Source organism: Anser brachyrhynchus, assembly GCF_964034855.1.
Source record: "Anser brachyrhynchus genome assembly, chromosome: Z".
NCBI lineage: Eukaryota > Metazoa > Chordata > Aves > Anseriformes > Anatidae > Anser > Anser brachyrhynchus.
In genome coordinates, this window is record NC_137697.1 from 71834492 (window position 1) to 71855841 (window position 21350).

Sequence of the window (21350 nt, forward strand, 5' to 3'; positions counted from 1 at the left end):
ACTGGTGACAGGAATTCAACACCTGGAAAATAAAAACGCAGGGCATGCAACATCAAATGTAGTTTTCAATGAACTGTGCCTAGATCATAGCCCTAGCAGCCTCCTCCCTAGCTACAGGGCTTTGAACACAGAAAATGCATTCCCTAAACACTGGGAAAATCCAAGATACACGTGGATGCCATGGGTGCCAGAGGAAGGTCCCACACTGCACACTGCCGGGAAGCTCTGGGGAGGTAACATTACCCAGCCACCCAGTTCTTCTCCTCTCCTCCTGGCCCCTGATGCTGGCTACTTTCAAGCACAGGACAACACGAAGGCTGTATAGACTTCTGCTGTTTTATATTTTATCTCTCTTTGCCTTTTTCTTGACGTTCCTACAGAACATAGTCTGCAAATGAAGACTTTATACGAGTCTCACACAACAAGAAATTACAAGTATCGAAAAAAAGCCATGGCAGTATTACCACTTAGCAATGAGAAATCTGTGTATGTCTTTTAAACAGAACAAAATGAAACAAGAAACAGTCTATCTGGCTTTTTGCTTCAACAGTTTTCTTTGAAATTCATGTGACTTCATAGGCTAAATCTTCAACTGTTAAACTACTGTGACCACTGTAATTTTATACATTAGCAGCGATTAAAAATACAAATAAGTATAATAATAATTACTACAGTGAAATTTACATGAAACCTAAAAAATTAACATCCTTCTGGATCTGTTCACTTGTTTTTCCAATATACAGGAGAAACAGTAATTTACTCTCAAACTCAATGTCTCCTTCCCCTTCAAAGTGGTCCAACATTCCCCTAAATAAACACACTGCCACAAGAAGACAATATTCCTGAGTAGATCTCAAATACTTAACAGCAATACACAAGCACTATAAACTTTGTCTTCACATCTGTTAAAAGAATGTAAAAAATATGCAAATGGTAATCAAACACTTTTGTTTATGTTCACACACAATATATCTCAGCTATTTGTGCCAAAAAAGAAAACCGTTTGCTACTTTAGCCTACATGAATGAATGCCTGATTACTACACTTATAAACAGTTAGAGGCAGCTTTCAACGGTACCAAAACACGGCTAGCAAAATGAATGAATGCATGTGATGATGCTGCAATCTTTTTCTTTATAACAATTTTGAGATTTCAGGCATATGTTGTAACCTGCATTTGTGCATTTTATATTGGCACTGATGCTATGAAGTCTTTATGCTCAGGAGGAAAATTTAGCCCACAAAATTGTGCTGTAGGATGGACAGACTTCGTTCCTAAATCTCTGCTACAAAAGAAGATTCTCATCCAGGTCTGGATGATGATGGTGACAAATGGTGATCAGTCTAAATCTGAATTAGGATGGGTATCTTTAAAAACCTTTAGGTAGTTTGTTTTACAACCCAGCTGTCTTAGATATGGGAACAAGGACACAGTCAAACTTGAAAGACTTTCCATTCAGACTGCACTTTATGTACAGATGTATAAACACAATAGGACTCGATACATTCAAAGCAAGAGGAATCAGAATGGTGTGTTTTTATATTAGGAAAGACATGTCATCGCCAACATCCCTATAAAGGGACCGCTTTTTTCCCTGTTCTATTGCACATCTCCTCCAAATAAAAGGCATCGTGCATTAGGAATAGCAATTTCTACCCTTCCTCCTCTGTAGAGGGACATAAGGAACCATCTGCAGTTCCTAATTTGCTAAAGCTACAGTCATTCTACGCTCTTGCAGGCAAAGCACATTTAGACTAATAGAAATTATTCGTACTATCCTTTAAGGCTTTGATTCAGCCTCAAAAGCATCATCTCATCCAGAACTGGAAGAAACAGGGTATTACAAAGGCTATTGGAATCACAGGAAAAACAAAAATCCTGTTTGTGAGGGGTAATTAAAAATATGGTTCATGTAGCCTTGAAAAGCAAAGCTTAAAATGTTTTTGGCAGCTCTCTAAATATACACACTTATCCTCTCTCCTTGAGGTTTAAACATCAGCTTTAACTAGAAAAGCATCGAATGAGTATAAAATCAATTACATATAAACACAGGCAAGAAAAACTACACAGCCAGTTAAAGGACTTTTAAGTGTTATAATCAGTTCTGGCAAGCAATGCGTCGTGGAGACACGCATGTGAAACAGGTGAAATACACAGACAGGTCGGGGTGAGGGGGGCCCGAAAGGCGCACTCGCCCCAGGGAGGGAGGCAGTAAGTGTAGCATTAGTTGACACCCCCTGGAGCAGGCAAAAAGAGGCTCCGTTGCCAGGTACGTGGTCAGGATCACTTCTGAACTCCCTCATTCCGCACTTCCAGACTCGCACTGTCAGCCTGGAGGCATCGGGAGAGGTGTCTGTGTCCCCAGCCCCCTCCCAGTCCCACAGAAATGGGCACCGTGCCCTGTGCCGTGCAGGCCCGCTGCTGTCCAATGAGGCCTCTGTCACGGCAAAGGCCCAAAGCTTGGTGAAGCCATTGGTCACTGCCCTCCTCCTGTGACTATGTCTCTTGAAGTGGCTTTTAATTTTTTGCTCTAAGTTTACTCTGGTACGGTGAGAGTATTCGGTGACTTGCAGTACACCAGAAGCAACACACGTACCCCCAAAGCGTGCATCTGAAGTCAGATGATGTGATCTGATCTGCATCTGATGTGTAGGCAGGGGGTTTCAGCACAGGCTGACAAGGACAAAGCTTGTTGGCCCCAAAGCCCAGAGCACGCTTTCCACGCTGAAAGTTGCATGACTTCTGAGCTGTAAGCTTCGTGCACTCTGCTCTCCACAATCACACCATTAACCTTATTAACTTCTACATTTCGTGCCGTAAACAGAATATTAAGGTAGACTTTAAGCAGTCGAGGCTCATGCTGCCTGTCTAACCTACTTCAAACCATGAACACTGTCCTCAAAGTAAAATAGATACCATCCCAAAGAGAGAGCCAGAACATTGTGCAAACTAACATGTTCATATCACACACACAACAAATGTTTTATGGCTTTCAGTCAGCTGCCCTTCCAACTAAGCTTTCCAAATTTTGGACTATATACTTTTCTAACTCATAAACTAAGCACTTTCGCAGCAAAGGGAAACACTAGCATTTCCCAGATTATCTTCCACTTAGATAGCAAAGTCTCCACCTTCTCCCTGGCTACAGTACTAGAAATACCACTTCATGATGTCCACCCACTGATATTTAAGACATTCTACCTCTCCAGGAATAGACTAGAAAAAAAGACTCTTATGCAATGCTTTCTATACGTACAGGCCACAGAGTTCTCTGCACACAAACTCTCCTACAATGGCTATAAATTGCTCTGCATGATACATCCATCATTTATCTCAAGTTCTACTTTAAGTACGTCGCCACAGCTTTATCAGCTTTATAGTCAATATAATATGGACATAATAAAACTTCATGTAATTGTGCTACCTATCCGCCTTTGTCAGTTTTGAACTCTTTCTTCAATTCGAACTAACCTTGACAAGGTGGAGGAAGGCATGTGTTTGATCTCATGGAAGCAAATTTCCTACAGATTGTGGGAGAATCAATAGCTGGGTAAGGCACAGAGCCCAACTACTACCCACTGAGCAAAAGGATGCAATATCAGTTCAACAGCTACCTGTTGTCTTTGGACTCCCAACCGTGCAAGCAGCACAGCTACAGCTTGGAGTTAGCTCTAACACTCAGCTTGTGAAACAGGAAATGGAAATGCAAGAATCAGAGTGGGAGTGGGTATCCATGGATGTAACAGGCTGAGAAAAACTCACTAGAGAAATGAGGCTTCAGGCTGTCCACAACTGCCTGGCGCTGCTGTTTATGCCGCAGCCACAGGACAACATATCCACTACATACAACTAAAGAAGAAACAAAAACTGCAAACCAGACCCACAAGCCTGTGTTAAGCTTATCTTTCTCTTTTTCCTGTAGCTATTGAAAAAGCCATGACTGCTTCACATCAACTTCAGTGGTTCTTAGCTTAACTTTAATTTTGTATTAGGAAAGAAATTAAACATTACACACATACAAAAACACAAAAGACCACATTCTTATACAACACTGTGTTCTGAAATGGGTGCCTTAGCCCTTTGTCTTTATCTCTTCTTTCTCTTGCTAAAACCCCACAGCCTTACCAGGAAACAGCATGCTTTATTCAATCAAAATGCTCTGAACAACTCAACTTTCGATTTCCTTTTTTTTTTTCACTAGGTTAGGTGAGAAAGACCTTCAATGGGAGTTATGTTTCAAAGGCAACATAGGCAAGATAATGCTTTTATAATTTACACAAATACAGCTCCTACAAAAAACAGTGACTTTCCGAATTCCTCCTAAAAAATAAAAAAAAATAATAATAATAAAAAAATCAGTCATCAATGATTCATACATTCTTTTCTCTGACATCCTAGTATAACCAGGTGAGTAGTGAGGACATTACACCTTTCTTGGTTACGTCTTTTGTTTTTCTTTTCTTCATTTCCTCAAAATTGCACATGCCTTTACTTGGAAGCTTTAACATGCATTACATCACCGATGAGCTAACGGATACCTTTACGTTTGCCCAAATAATCTTTCTGTACACATTTCTACCTGTACTCAGCTTGATACAGTGTTTCTCCACTGGAAATCTAGTCATCATCCCAAGTGGTTTTCAGCTACAAGGCATAAAGCTGTAATTACACCCTCTCACTTTTTGATATGCCAAGGGAAATGCACCTACCACTGACTGGAAAAGATATAGTATAGAAATCTTGCTTCCGCTGAAAATGACACTCCAGGAGGCACAGGTGAATTACAATTACAGAATGTTCTCTAAGTGCATTTGTGCGCATTACTGGAAACAATACCACTGAATGTCTGATGCACTAAGTACATGAATTACAACTTCTAGTTAGGACGGGGGAAAAAGTACATAGAAACAAAATAGCTTTTTCCACATCAACCAAAAAGTATTGTTAACTGTAGCCATATAACTTCCTCCCATACTGAGAAAAATAGATTGAAAAAGTCTCGATTTTCCACAAGTAGCAAAGAGCAGAGCGACCCAAACTGAGAAGTTCTAAAGTTGGTTCTGCATTGAGACAAGGGAGAATTTAAATTTACTAGTTAAAAAAGAAGGCCTGAAGTCCCCTAGCAAGCATTGCTCTATGTCTTATGTCCAGACAAAGACTATCTACACTACTGTTGAATGCTGTTTCACATGCTGCATCACATACGCTATCATTTGGGAGCAAAATGGTTAGAGCCACTCCTTTACTGGTCCCCATCTTCACTGCTGTCACTGCATGAGCCCAGAGCCTGTACTCTGGCTCCCCCCTCTGACAACTTTACAAACAATTCCCAAAAGGGTCTAGGGTGCCCATAGGGCTGGAAAAGAATTGAAGTAATTTATTTCAATTTATTTCTGCAAATTGGCCCAGAAATTCTATCCAGATGCTTTTAAGGTGAACATCAGACAAATAATCAAGTTCCCTGAAGTCTAATACAGTTTAGGAAGGGTACATTGAAAGCCATTTTCAAGTAGGTAAATTCTACACAAGCTATTATGAAAAGGAAAAAAAAAATACTGTAATCAATATATTAAATCCCTGCCAGAAATCGCAGTGTGATACCATCTAACCAGCATTGCTCCTACACAGGAAACAGGTCTCTAATACTCTACATCAACAAAATAGTAGGGGAAAAATAGTTACATACTTTTTTTTTTTAAACTACTGACGAGATTCTGACAAAAAGTCTAGTAAGAAAATTTAGCAGCCATACTTCAGAAGTATATAGTGCTTTAGCATATTAAAAAATTGGCTAAAAAAAAATTACTTCAATAGAAACATTTGTTGACTATCAATAACAGCAAGATGCTAAAGTGCTGGTATACTTTAAAACCTGTCCTGTTTACTATATTAGTAAATCAAAAACAAAAATAAAACAGTGGGAAAATTTATTTTAGTTATCCAAGCTAAAATTATTTTCTGTAAAGTGTAGCTGAGATGCATAACACAACTGACTTAATTTTACACTGATAACTCTCAGAATATTCATGTGCAAAGGAAGAGATCCAAAAACTTAAAATGTAGGTGAACAAATATCACGTGTAAAGAGTCAGTACTGATATGTAATAGCAAGTTCAACAGTCCAATAAGGCCTGCAAAGAGAAATGAGAAAAGGCAGAGTCCATTTCAAGACAAAGTAAAACCAAGATGATAGGTATTACAAAATAAGGCATTTCCAAAGTATTACAATATAAAGCATATCTTAAAATACATGACTGAGCAAACAATCATCACATTTCAGAACTAATAAAAAGAAACACTTCATATTCAACACACTGTTTACAGGGATAACAGAAACGTCCACCACTAATTCAGAACAAATAAAATGCATTAAGAATGCAAATACTTGCTTGAGGCAAGAAACAAATGAAACGCTAATTAGCAAATTTACGAATAAAGTATCTTCCACCAGCAGGTAATCCTCACCCATGGTCTGAAAAAGGATACTAAGATAAAGAGATGTCTAACCTGGATTTCATGAGGGGCTGAGTTACCCATTTCTTCAGTCTCCGACGGCCAAAGGAAGTTTTAGTATGATCCAAGACCCAGAGTAGGCTTCCTTTTGTTTTCATATCAGTCTAAAATAATAAAAATAGCATAATTATTTTTAACTGAGCAATCAGTTATGTACTTTAAGAATCTTCACTATGTAAGCATTCTGTTCGGACTTCAAGATATTGCAACTACGTTAGTTTACTGATCTTTTTCATGAATAACATCTTACATAAAACATCTCCAGCAGTCATGAGTTACTTGAGTATGTTTTTCCTTTAGTCAGAAAATGTTTTTAGAAAATTACACAAATAAAGCCAACATGTTAAATTAAGTCTGTGCATAAACCACTAGCACAGAAAAACAAACAAATGAACAAAAAAACACTACTGCATCTATATCACTTGATAGCACTTTTTCAAGAACTCTGAAAGCTCTTCAGGAAACGTCTTTGCTAGTCAAAGTACAATAAAGTTCCTAGCTCATACTTAGAGTCAGTAGAGATTATCTTTCATTTATGCCTCTGAAAATATAACCCTCCTTCAGTCTGATCCCATTTAAAATAATTTTAACATCTGGCTGATATTTTCAAACCAACTTAACTAACTTTATTGGGAACAGTATGTCAAACAGCTCTAAAAATCTCCACATTGAAAAAAAAACACTCCATTTTTCCTTACTTGATTATGTAAAATTTCAAGATTTTTCATCGTTGTCCCATTAATTGTCATGTATTCAGTTTCACTTGACAACCGTTTGAAATTGCTGAGGAAAGGAATTTCAGAGGTTATATTTCAAATATGGGTACATATTTAATGGTAAGTCAAATTCCTCACACCAGAGAACTCATCAGCTATATGAAACAAAACACAAAAAAAAAAGTAAGAAATTAAAATCAATTCAGATAAATAAGAGAACTGAACACCAATAACATCTTTTGTTTTACTGCTCAGATAAACAAGATTTGAAGACTCGCTTGCCCAACTTCCTTCAATGATTCCAACAAAGCTTAGAATAAAATCCAGCTTTCCTGTCATCTAATCCCAATGCACTAAATTGTTAAGGAAATGCCCCTTCTTCAGTCTACGATGAAATTAAGGAAGTACATGCTTTTGTTAGCATACTGTTCTGATCAATGTAGGATTAGGGGCAGGGATAATAGTAAGAATTAATACCTTGAGAGCAAAACTGATTTTAACACCATTCAACATCAAAACAGCATAACAAAAGACATATTGTTAATTTTTCTTTCTACTACTACCAATTTAAAACTGCCTGTTAGCGCCATTATTTAAGAAGAGAAAAATATGGCATACTTAAACTATTTCATTTTCTTTTTAATATGACATAACTGTGACCAAAATGACTTAACTTTTTGACTCTTCCTAACACAACAGGAAGAGACCAACCCAAATGTTGTTTATGTATAGCTAAGCAAAACACTGAATAGAACCATCATTAATAACTGTATTAGATATGTAATATTAGGTGTGAAAAGTATCTCAGTCTAAGATATGCAAATGTAGTAGTTGGGACAGTGAAGTGAAGTGCAAGAACCCCACTAAATGCTTTTGACAAATCAAGTCATGATTGTCTAGGTTAATCATACTGCTGACTGCACTTAGCACAAAATCTAGGACGCTCTTTATTGTCTCAGCCTGAAAAGAATGACTTGCTGGGTAGGGTTTAAAATTGCTTTCTTGAATTTTCATACAATTTTTTGAGTGCACTCCACTTTAATTCTGTGGGGGAGCACTAAGTGCTTGAACTTTTCTGCTAGGCATACACAGCTGCACTATTGCTATATTTAAAAAAAAAAAGGCACTAAAATTTCCAGCAGCATGAAATATTCAGAGGGTAATGGTATATATTCAAGTTGTTTGCAGGTGTTTGGGCCTGCTAGTGAACATGTTCTTAAATAATGTGTCAAATTAAAAGTACTTTCTGCAGAATTATTTTAAAAAAAAAGTTGATTTATCTGAGGGGATAAATTCATGGACAGCTGGAAAGTACAGCTGACTCAAAACACCCACAGTCAGCATTATTCTGCTCTATTGTGCTATCACAGCAACCAACAAACTTGACCAACAAAACAAAACACTGGAGACAAAAGAAGCACTGTCTTCCAAATTACACAACATTAAAAGCAACAAAACAAAATTTCATGATATTCTGTCACAACTGGTGGTGCTGGAAAAAATTAAATCGGAATGATTCCCACTCGGCTTCCAGTCCCCATAATCAACGCCAAATCCTACCCACCCTTCCAAAAGCACCTAATCTACATCTAGGGCTTTCCTAACCTGCATCTTCCCCTGTGTATATATATACATATATATATAAAGCGCCTATCACCATATTGATAAACACTCTTTGGAACAACTCTGATGGCAGGGGTAAGAACAGGAGTTAGCCTGTTAGTACCTCAGAACTTCTGTTTCCAACCAATTAAAAAAAAAAAAAGCCACAAGACTTTGCTGCATTTTGATTTGCCACTACTCAAGTCTGTGATCTCTTAAAGCCAGATGGATTTAATGTGTAAGAACTGAACCTTTTTTTTTTTCTTCCTGAAAGCATAAAGAACACTTTTGTTTGTCCCTATCAACCCTCGATTACCCATAAGTGAGTTTCAAGATTACAGATTTACTGGTTCTCGTGTTTCCACACTTCAACTGGATGAAGCTCCATGCCTCCAAGCACTTAACGTAGAGCACATCCTGTCCACAGCAAGCTTATTCTCTGATGGCATTTGAAGACAACTAACTCTGCTCCATGGCAGACTCTATTTACTAGCCCTCCAGAAGCAGATATGCTAAAGATGTTCTCACAGCATAAATTATCTATGTTTTATATTATCCAGCTGTGAGTTTTATCTGAGTTACTCCAACCCTGCTATTAACCCTGGTAATTGAGAGCTTAAAGTACATGAATAATAGCCAAGATCAACTGCAGAATATGCCCAACCAATAATTCCAGATGTCACAGCAAAGATATGTTTTGCTTCCACCCCTTCATCTTCCTTCAGCTTGGGATCAGAACTTGATAAAAATGTGAACAAAGGCAGACTCTTTGTAGGGAATTTAGGGATTAAATTACATGAGAAGGAGGTTGTAAACAAATATTAAGCCAGCGCTGGTTTTACAGTGAGGGTGTCACACAATCCTCGTGAGAAGTTCTAAATGTGCTGGTATCAGCCGTCTTCTGCATCGGCAAACATGACTCTTCAAAATCACTTCAGATGGAGCACTACACATTAGTTCCTTCTGCAGGTGACAGTGTGACCTGAGTTTCAAAGAACAGACTTGCAGCTACCTGAAGTACTTAAACTGCGCAAAGCACTAGTGATGGAAATAGCTGGTTATCCCACTACTGAAGAGCAGGCCAAGGTAGGATTACGCTGCCTGGGATGAGAAAAATGAAAAGAGGAAACAAACAGAAATGCAAGCTTCTTGTAGGATTTATATGACTTTTAGGGAATGCTTATTAGAAAGAGGTTGCTATTCATAAAAAGAGCTTTTCAGAGCAGAACCTCACTTAACAATGAGTTACTATGGGGGTTACTATGATTGCTTTAGAACAGTAAACTACATCCGCAGACTTTTGAGTTTTGTGTGTTACCTGTGAAATTTTATCTTCTTGGTCATTCTGCATCCTGAGAATCTTACAGAATAGGGCACTTTCTATGCTTTATTCATCATTCTCTCCACAGAAGACATCATATATAATTTCACGCTAAGCAACACAGCCTAGGTGAATGTGTCATTCAAAGCATTAGCTTTCCACTACTTTAATTTTGCAAATCTCCAGTAACTTCACAGCAAAGCTCCAAGACACTGTTTTGAAAGCCTACTAAACAGCAGATTTTCTTTGCTCAATTACCTTTTACAGACCTCTAGAATCAACATCTTCAAAACTTCTATGAGTGAATAAACCTATGCATTTAAACAAGAACTGTAGGAATTCATGTTCAGCCTCAAGGAGTAAAAACCAGTCTCTTCATTTCTCAAAACCATTTGCTTTGGGTATGAAAGACGTTTACCAGTCTAAGTCATGAAGAACCTCAAACCCAGATTATGTTCTCTATTTAATTAACCAGACTTTTAAACTTGTTCGTGAATATTGCTGCAGGGCTAGAATTTCTGATCTGGTTCCCTGATGTAACAGCAGTCCACAAATTCCCAACTAAAACAGTTAACAAAATAAAATGAACAAACAAACACAAAACAAAACTTAGAAATACAAAACATAGTACAAGTACAGAAATAAGAGAACCTGGAAGGAGTAGGACAGACAAAAATAACCTCCATCATTTTTAGCCTGAATTAGTCTTCTCCTCTTTCTCCACTGAACTCCCACCAAGGGGTGGGCCTGCAGCCTTGTTCTACCCAGATGGCTGTTTGCTCTCAGACCACTTTTCCTTGCATGCAGCCTCAGCATTCATACAAGCTCCAAACTTCCAGAGAGATGCCACCCTTCTGTGGTCTCCAGAGATAAGGCATATCCTTTGCTGAGTATCTCTTTGGGGTGTGTGAAAAACAGGCTTTTCCTTTTCCAGTCCCTCATGCTCCTGAACTAACCCTGAAACACCCCAAAGTCTTTTCACTACTCCTTTTTCAGAGTCTTACACATTGTGAGTGTGGGAAATAAACCTATGCATTGTCTCATATACATGATTATTTTTGGAATTAACACACAAGAGATATGGAACCCATATACACACCATTTCTTCAATTTCAATGACATCTCCCCTGAAAATTCAAGGAAGACCACCATTTTAGGCTGAGTGCATTTACAATTTGACTTCTCTCAATTTCATCTCACAAACTCCTTTCCACTCCTACTATGAAGTAAAATCGTCTACCCTCTTGTTGAAGTCTTTCTCTCTTTCTTCACCTCCCTCATAGTCACTTTAGCTTCTGTCTCTGGCTTCTCTCTTTTTCACTTGTCTCTGTCTTCTACCTTCACTGCTGATAGTTCTTCAATCCCAAAGCTACTCTCCGCCTTCAGAACACAGCTGTTTTCTCCACAATTCCCCAACATTCTTAAGCTTATCTATCACTGGTCAAACACTAAGAATTACAGTCTCTCTCTTCTGTTTCCAATATGCTGGAAAGCATGAACATAAAACAAAAATACACTGAGACACATTTCCCAACAAATGCTATGCAAATGATGATTTTTCAAGCAAAACTGGTTACTCAGCTGTCCTTGAAAACCTCTCCAATAACGGTGTCTCAGCAGGCAGAGTTATTAGAACATACCAGTAAAAAAGCTTATCTCATTCATTGTTCAATCTACTTTTATTTGATGTAGCAGTTCCAGTGCAGCCTAGACAAATCCTAGGGTCCTACAGTGGCACAAACACTTTTCTTTAAAAAGTTAAAATAAAAATACTGTTTTGTTTATGAACTTAAAACTGTATTTCATATCTTCTCCTGAATATTAAACCAAAATTAACTTCCCCCCAGTAATGACGATCCCTCATCATTTATGTGATATTTCATGAATGATACTATTAATTTCAGATGGAATTCTGTTCAACTGGGAGAAGAGTGTTGGGGCATTTATCAGAAGAAGGTACAAATGTGTAAAGAATTTCTTTTGTCATTCTTCCTATCAAATAGGTCTTTTTCATCCAGATCTGTGTCACATCAATAAACTGAAAACTATCTCACAGCTCTGACTTCATGCTCACTGACTCATCAGTATATGCTCACTGACCTGAATTCTCCTAGGAATTTTAAGTTGCTTGACAGTACAATGAAATTAGTTCTCTTCTGTTTCCTGCAGAATCACAGAAAATCCACGAACTCGACACCCTTTGTTTTAAAGCCTCTCCCTTTTCAGCATTTATATATTTCACTGACATTAGAAAAAAGTATTTAAGTTGAACCTGGCTCAACATTTGGCTGACTTCACTGTATGTGAAGATACGTGACTCATTTCAATATATGTGACACTTTAAAAACGTCAAGTAGAAGTCAGTATTGGGTAGTCCAAGCAGCAAAAGCATTAGAAATAAATACAGTAGAATCCAAGCTCCTGAGCACAGGAACATTGTTATCTTGAAGAATGTATTTTATTTCTCCATAGCATATCACCAAGATACCAAACAGTTCGTTGCATCAGATGAGTGGGAATAACACCACAGTGCTAGGACACCACAGGTTACAGTACTTCTTGGGGGATGAAGCAGGGGGGAAAGCTTAGAAGACACCAGAGGAATTGACCTATAAGCTCAGCAAAGTTTTTGTTTACATTGTAATGGTACTTGTAGAGGGAAAGAGGGGAAGTGCAACTTACGGAAGAAAATCCATTCCAAAATCCAGAATACCCAGTTATATTTAATTTCCACATATTATAGAAGATATTTGAAAATTGTTTAAAGCTGACATCTGCAATCATTTTTTAATGCAGCTGCATTTTAAAATAAAAAAGATAATGTAAGATAATAAAAGATAATAAAAAAGGGAACCCTTCAAAATGAGGCTTGAAATTCTAAGAATTTCATGCAACATGTGAATTAGCTACAGACAACAAAAAGTATTTCTAAGTTTCTAGTTTGCAGCCAGGCTTACTTAGTTAAATACTGGCTATTTACAGGACAGAGGCATACTGAGACAGCCAAGAGAATATTTTGAACAGGATCCATGACAGAGAAAGCTGTTTTCATGAAGCATTTATTAAGCCTTCACGATATTTTCAAACCTAAGCCAAATTGGATATCAACCTTTCATACGTCTGCAAAAAAAAGGACGAAAAGATGCTTGAGTGGCAATATCTTTCTATTTTCTTTTGATTCCACCTGTATAATATTATTATAATTTCGAGTACTCACTTCAGCATAGATAATAAATCTACAAGCTGTAACTACCTAAGAGAAGATAAGTTTATTTTCATGGCTGTGTGTTTTTCTAGTAACCTTGCACAAATAGTAAAGATCTATGAACAAGTTTTTGCAAGACTGGTTCCCTACTCCTAGATACCACTAAGCCAACTCAAGGGATTTTTCAGAGAGCCAGGATGTGCTGACTGTTTTCTTTTTGCTTGTTAACTGGATTCACCAACAAACCGATCTGCTGAGTACTGTCTAAACATTGCGATGTTAGCATTTGTATCTGCTTCCAAAGTTACAAGGAGGGAACATGATTTACACACCTCCGTGGCAAAATAAAACATCATCTTACAAAACTAAATTACAGCCTAAAAAGTTCTTAAAAAGCTGCCAAAAAAAGCCTTGGTTCATAGAGTAAAACTGAGCTTGAGATATGACAGCTGGTATTTATTGACAAACTGTACAATTTACCTCCTAGTATCTATAATTTTTGCACCTTGTTTATCTTTAATAACACTTGGCTGCAGTAGCTGCTCATTTACATTAATGATAGTATTGTCTATAAGAACCTACTTCATAAAGAATTTCATGAAACACCACTTGGAAAAACAAAATCACTTGATTCCTTCAGTTCTGATTAGGAGCTTAAATTTTATAAGGATGATGTTTATCACTCCAGGTGGGCTCATTTCATTGAAAGGAAGTTGCCTGTTAAAAGTTGCAAGGTATCCCTGGTACATGTATTGGTGCTTTGAATTGGAAATTTATGTAAGGTAACTTACCTTGGATTGTAAAGCATCTTTTCTAAATTAAATTCTTTGAGGTATGCAATTACTGCTGCCAGAGCACAAATAACAGGCTTATCCAAGCTTAGTATTACAGATAGTTTTTGAGGACCTAAACAAAGAAAAATTTCCATGTTAAATTACTGTTTTCCACGAATGCATTTTAGAAAAAGTATAATCTATATTTCAATATTTAATCTAATAAAAATCTTTATTATGTGTATAGTGTTCTATGTTATCTACAGATCAACACAAAGTGGTTTCAAAATAATATTTATGGTTCCAAAAACTGTAGACTTCTACAATAATGAAAACATATTACGAAATTCAAAACATTCAACTCCACAGGTTTTTCCTCACAAAAATGAGTAGCTGTCGGCATAAGAAATTTCTAAATATACATATTAAGTACTGAATTCTGAAATCTTGAAATATTGTGGGCAACATCTGCGCAAATTAAAAGGAATAAAAAGGCCTTGGCACATGTACTGATGATTTATCTGCCTCAGCAAGTTTGCAAATAAGGTTCCATCTTGGTAAGACAGCTATTTGTGTTACATAGTGTCTCTAGACAGTGCTTAACCGCAGTGCCTATTCCAGATGCAACAATAGTAAAATTCACTCCCTGATATCTCAATATAAAAGGATTTATTTTTTAAATGAAGTTTTGTCAGAGACACTTTTTTAAGCTGTTCTTCTGTTCTTAGAGTGTCAACACATACAAGAACTTAAAGAAACATTTCAGATTTATCATTTCCCTCAGTTGCAATATATGTGTGAATTTATATCTGTCTAAACACACTTCTTTCAAGACATGAGAAAAGAGATGTTAGCCCTGCATTCACTTGTATGTAAATAACATTTGTTCTCAAGGATCACTTCCTCCAAGCTCAAAACTGGTCCCAATGTGCAGAAAATGAAGCAAAGAGTAGCAGGAAGCCTGCATGGATGAACAAGATGCTCCAGACTAAAGCATAAAAAGAAAGAAGGTGAAAGGTGGAAGCAGGGACAGGTGACCCAGAAGGAATACAGAGACACTGTTCAAGCTTGTAGGGTTTAGGAAAGCCAGAGCCAACCTGAGATTGAAACTGGAAAGATACATGATGTGCAACAAGAGCTTCTACAAGTACATCAGCAGCAGAAGTAAGACAAGGGAAAATACAGGCCTGCTACTGAATGGGCAAGTGGATCTGGTGACAAAGGACATGGAAGAGGCTGAGGAACTCAATGCCTTCTTGGCCTTGGTCTATGCTAGTAAGATTTGCCTTGCAGAATTCCAGGCCTTTGAGACCAGTGAGAAAGCCTGGAGCAACGAAGATTCATCCTTAATAGAGGAGGATCAAGTCAGGAACATTTAAATAAACCGGATGTAGATAAGCCCATGAAGTCCGTGATGCACCCAAATGTATTCATTCTCTATGTAAAAGCTAATGGGATGCATGCTTCAAAGACATTCTGAATTACATACCTGTAATATCAGGCACTTCTTTTGCATAAAAATCTGTAATTAGTTGGAAAGCATGTGTGTATTCAAAATGGTGGTTTCCCATTCGTTCTATCCTAATTCTGTCATCTCGTAACCTGCAAACAAAATATAGATTGACTTTCAACATTTATGCTCCTTTCGAAAAGGACAAAGGTAGGTTACAAAGCTGGACTTTCTTTCCTCTTTCCAATGTTAGGAAGAGAATGGGTAGAGAAATGATGAGATTAGCTACTCAGGTGGATTGAGAACATTTCGAGATTTATTTTTGTTTTAAAACTTCCTTTTTCCACTGCAAAAAAACAAACAAACAACAACAACAAGACAGCAACAGCAAACTTGCCCAAAAGAGACTTAAAGAGGTTATCTAATATACCTGCAAGGTAAATATATTTTCATGAGTCATAAGAAGTGTTTACTTTATCTGTTCTTGAAGTCCTATGATGGTAAAACAATTAAGCCATTCTCATACGTAACCTTTTACCATATTTAATTATGCTTTATCTTTAAAGGCTTTCTTCACTGCTGTGCAATTTGCTGCAATATTAACCTACTGCACTTTTCCTTATATGCAGCAGAAGTATTCCTCTGCTTTATTCCCTAACTATCTAAGACTCTTCTCTTCCTTGTGCTGAAGGACTTGATTTCGTTCAGTCTTTTTGCAGAGAACATATGCTAGGCCTCTCAGCATCCCACGGTTGTTCTTTTGCTCCACTACTTTTGATCAGTATCTTTGAAGTTTTCCAAAGATGGACACAGAATTCTGACTTGGCATATTCCTCAGCACATAGCTGAGAAAAAGGATCAACAAAAAGTGCTTCATCTTTGGTACAATTTCATTTTTTCTAGCATGACATTTATGACTGCTGTCCAGCTTGAAAACTGTTAAGCTCACTTTTCTGCAAATCTGTTCCTTTGCATTCTGTCCACTACCCCATATTTGCAAAGTCATCATTGCTGCAAACATTCAGCATCTTACACTACAGAAATTACCACATTTCTGTCATGCTACTCATCCAGGCTGTCAAGGAGTTAAAAATAACAATCTAGTCCTCCCAATATGCCTGCAGTTCCTCCCAGCTTAACAGGATCTGCAAATGTAGGAAACCTGCTGTTCCACCACTGAGCCAAATGAGCTCTACTCAATGAATCCTTCCATGCAGACAGCAAGTAATCGAGAACTACACCTGCAGAGGATTCCATCCAGTTTTGCAACCCAAAAGAAATTCATCTAGCCTATTTCTTGTGACCCCTGCTTCCACAGCCTACTTAGTAAGACAGTGGAAGAACCTTAATTCATTGCACCATACATGAGATCCAAGTTGCTCAGTACCTGCCTCAAGAGATCTGAGATGCCAACACCTGAGTCCAAGAAAAGTGTCTGTGCAACATTTACGAGACACAACTTTTCTACACTGCTTATTTTTACAAACTGCTCACTGAAATTAAAACTGGATGCCACAATATCAGCTGAACTCGTACAGCTGTTAATCCATCATCTAATACTTGTGATGGTTAAAAACAAACAAACGAAAACTACCAAGAAAAAAAAAACTACAAAAGAAACCCTGCAACCTTTGAGTATAATTATATATCCCCAGACTGAGCACTGAAGAAGCAACTGGTATAAAGCTGCCAGCAAAAGATGTATATAAAACCTACTCAAAGTATCCAAACACAAGTCTCATATTACCATGGGACATGAATTAACCAAGTACTCCTAGCACATTGGAATTATGCCAATGAGAGGGATGTGTAGGTGATATAGGAAGGAAATAAATCAATACCCCTCTTGCAGTGCTTTTCAACTTCACACACACACACAAAAAAAATTGGCATTACAGATTCTGTTCTGAAAAGATCAATACATCTCTGAGGCTCAATTCTTAAAAATGGAAGTTATTTTCCAATAATACATGTCAAACTAGCAGTCTTAGGTTTTTCTCAGCACATCCTAGATGATCCCTTGCTTATTTCAAGTGTCTTAGTTTTAGTTGACTGATCCAATTAAGTTTTCAGTCTTCAGACCCGCTGGGATTCTCCTCTGCTCCAACCCTATTCAGAACATGCAAACATTTTTAAAGCAAATGGATTTACGTAAAAGACAATTAGTCCGTGTTTCTCAACCTCTGGTAGCAATCTGCTATTTTCTTCCTTTCATCTTTCACCTGCTCCAGCCTTCACAAACAATCTGCTCTAACACATCCATCCATTTTGCTCGTAAGTGAGCAAATAAATTCACTACAGCATTTTGCAAGAACACTTAGTTAAGCATTAAACTTTCTAAAACATGTTGAATTCTATCTAGAGCTTAGCAGAGTACAAAGCTTTGAATCTTGAACCTATGAGAGAGCAGGTCTTTTCTTTTGACCATGGCTGAGCAGGGACTTAAAGAAATTATTTTTAAAAATGATTTTATTTTTCATTTCTAGTTAGTATGTTCTCCTAACACTGCCTTTAAAAAAAAAAAAAAAAGAACTTTAACAACTTTTAATTTAGAGTTGAAGGCAAAGCAAGAGGTTTCGGAATGTAATTCCCAGTTCGGATGATTCACACCACATCTGCCTGCTTTTAAAGTAAGAGCTAAAAATTGTCATTTTCTTTAATGCATTTGTGATTTTCTTTCATTTCATAACCAAATTTAACCAACTCTTTAACATAAACTTTAGCAAAGGATAACAACAATCAATATAATTTGACTAACTTCTTATTGTATAATACTTTTGTTCATTAACTCCATTGATAAGAAATTGTTCAGTTTAGAACTAGACCATTCAGTGATTTGTAAAGACTTACACATATTTTAGTGTTTCTATTCCAGATGCCGGTATTGCCAAACAAATATCTGATATCTTGTCTATCTAAAAGTATACATATGATATTCTTGACCATGTCCAAAAAATGGAAGGTTATAGAATCCTATTCTACATATGGAGAACTTTGAATTTTTATCAACATGTATCAAAACAAAATTTGCTGCAGAAGGTTTTCATGTCTGTCCTTTACTTAGCCGCATGCCCACCCACAGGCCATTTTTCTGATTATAGCCAGAATGATATGTTGATGCTTATGTTGATGCTTTGTCTCTCCAGCTACCAATGCCTATTTACATCAGAAGTCAACTTGCCATCAACTTTTGTAAACATCATTCTTGTCAGAACATTGACAATGTAGTGCTGAAAACTAATACAGTATTTTATTAATAACCTTTCTAGCATTTCTTAAAAGAAACAAGCCTCATGTTCTCATGACACTGGTGGAGCTAGTCACTACAGAGACCACTAAGAGATCACTACATCTGCAGAAAAAAACGATCTTAAGAGGAAGACTGAAAAAATGGCAGAAGCTGGAAGAATGATGAACAGCATAAATAAAACTAATGTACAGAATCTGGATCAAGATATTTAAAAAATAAAAAAATATTGTAAGGATGAGCTTGCATATAAAGACCAGAGCTCTCAACAGCGTGCTGAATAAAACAGGAGTCACTTCATTACTGCTGTACAATTCAAAACTAAATATGCAAAAAGTATGCAAAGATTTCTTCAAAAACAAAGACGTCAAAAATTTTCTTAAAGCTCAGGAAACCTTCCTGAAAGAAAGTAAGTAACTGCGGAGTTTTACCTTCCAACTACCCTGCCCTGTCAGTTCCACTTCAGGAGTATTTAACTGCTGGGATGCGGGCACCCAGCACTTTTTTGTATATCTGCATGTCATAACACAGGTTCATAAATGATACAGAATTTCAGAAGGCAGATCTCTGCTCCTAAAATTTAATAAGATGTTTTTGTTACTGACGCTAAGCACAGATTTATTAAGCAAAAATAACTGTTATTTAAGTGTTCCTATACACTTTAAAAACTGCTGTTTTCTCTGCAGTTCTCACAATCCACTCTGCTGGGATCATCAGCTTATTACCGTAGGGAAAAAATGCCTACACTGCACAGCAGAGCAAGGTAACCTGAAAGCGTTAATCCTCTCAAATATCCAAGTACACAAAATGACTTTTTCTTATTAACATGCTTAGCAGAAATGGTATTTCTTTTATTTTTCATCACTGTGTTGCCTTTATCATACAATTTGTTTCTAGCTCAGGGGCTGTAGCTTTGAACTTATCTGTGAGAGCTGGAGAACAATCATCCTTCCTTTTTTGGTGAAACTTGGCATGAAGCTCCAGTAGCTTCTCTTGCGAAATCTCAATGACATTTCCAAGCAGCTGTTCTTTTGGCACTGACTGCATACGTTTTTAGAAGCACAGCTTTTTTTCTCCTGCCACAGTAAAGCACTTTCCCACATTTGCTCTCAACAACCTTCAAATACCAGAGATGGAGACAATGCTGTTGCAAGGAGACTGGCAGCACAGATACCTCCTCTGAGCATCTGCCAGTCTCAAAATGATATAAACCACTGATGCCTGTAATAACCAAACAATAATTATCATGTGCATGTTATCCATACACTACATATAGCGATATGTACATACACTTGACCCCACAAACCTCCAGTTTTTTGAACATCCTGTCCCAAAGCCATTACGATGCTAGGAGCTGCTGAAAAGCCTGGAACCAACACTTCCACACTTTAATACATCTATATATATACACATATACATACACAGTAATACATACTTATAAAATATATATATACACATATGGAAAAACTTAGGGAAAACTCCTTGATTATCTTTTACAATCCAACGAATTATCAACACTTGTTAATGTGTGTGTCTTGATTTCCCTCTAGTCACCTTAGCAAAACTATAGATGAGCAGAACCCCCAGCGCATCTCCAAACAAAGCACCTGGATCCAAAAAGCTCTAGAAAAGTTCCTTTTAGCTTTAGGAACTTGGAGACGGGCACTGTCAAAGATGTTGAGTACAGAGGCAAAGATGTAGAGTATCAGAAAACCAAAGACCACTTTGCATAGGTACTCTATGATACTCTATGCTTTCTGTAAGAACAAAACTAGGTACTACAAGACAAAACACAAACACCGTTGTGCTCCAGCAGTTACTACATCTACAAAATAGACACGAGACAAATCTTTTCCAGGCTCTTTTTATCTGCCTATATGAAGAACGGGATGAGATGCACTACACTTGTTTTGGAAGCCAGCAGAAAAGATCAAGAACTGCTGGGAAAGAAGGGAAGATTAATAAGAACCAGGGTGGATTTATAAAGGAGAAGAAAATCCCATCAAACCAATTTAATTTCCTTCAACGGTAGAGGAACAGGTTCTGTAGAGAGAGAAGAAGCGTACAATTTCCTACATGGTTGATTTCAGTAAGGTTAATTTATAGCATTACACATGACATTCTCATAACTGATTTCGATTTTTCATAAACCTTATTTACATGAAAGCACTTATTACAGAGTGAGCACAAAACTGGCTGGAGAACGATACTCAGAGTGGTACCAAGGATTCACTGTCAAAATAAAGGAATGTGTTCTGCAAAGTTCCATGGAGCTCAATGCTGCACACGGTAGCATTCAGTACTCCAGTTATCACTTGGACAATGAAACAAGGACAACCCCAGTTAACTTGCCACTGCTGTGAAGCTGAAGTGGCTGCACAGAATGTTAGAAAACTAGACTTCAACTCAAAACAATCTGGCATGCTGGAAAAATTATCTAACAAATGTGAGTTCTCTCTAACATGTGTAGCTGTGAATAAACAACACATGCACAAGTAGAATGGGGAATGAGCATGAAGAAG

The 21350-nt window shown here is 37.3% G+C and overlaps 1 protein-coding gene across 2 annotated transcripts in view; it reads right to left on the reverse strand.

The window, feature by feature from the left end:
* The window catches only part of MSH3 (mutS homolog 3), a 114241-nt gene that overhangs the window by 59236 nt on the left and 33655 nt on the right, over positions 1 to 21350 (reverse strand). For both annotated transcript variants that reach the window (XM_080574043.1, XM_080574042.1), the window contains exons 9-12: positions 15621 to 15733; positions 14150 to 14264; positions 7213 to 7297; positions 6509 to 6618 (exon numbers count right to left, since the gene is read on the reverse strand). In XM_080574043.1, coding sequence (XP_080430169.1) covers positions 6509 to 6618; positions 7213 to 7297; positions 14150 to 14264; positions 15621 to 15733 — 423 coding nt within the window. The remainder of the gene's footprint in view (positions 1 to 6508; positions 6619 to 7212; positions 7298 to 14149; positions 14265 to 15620; positions 15734 to 21350) is intronic.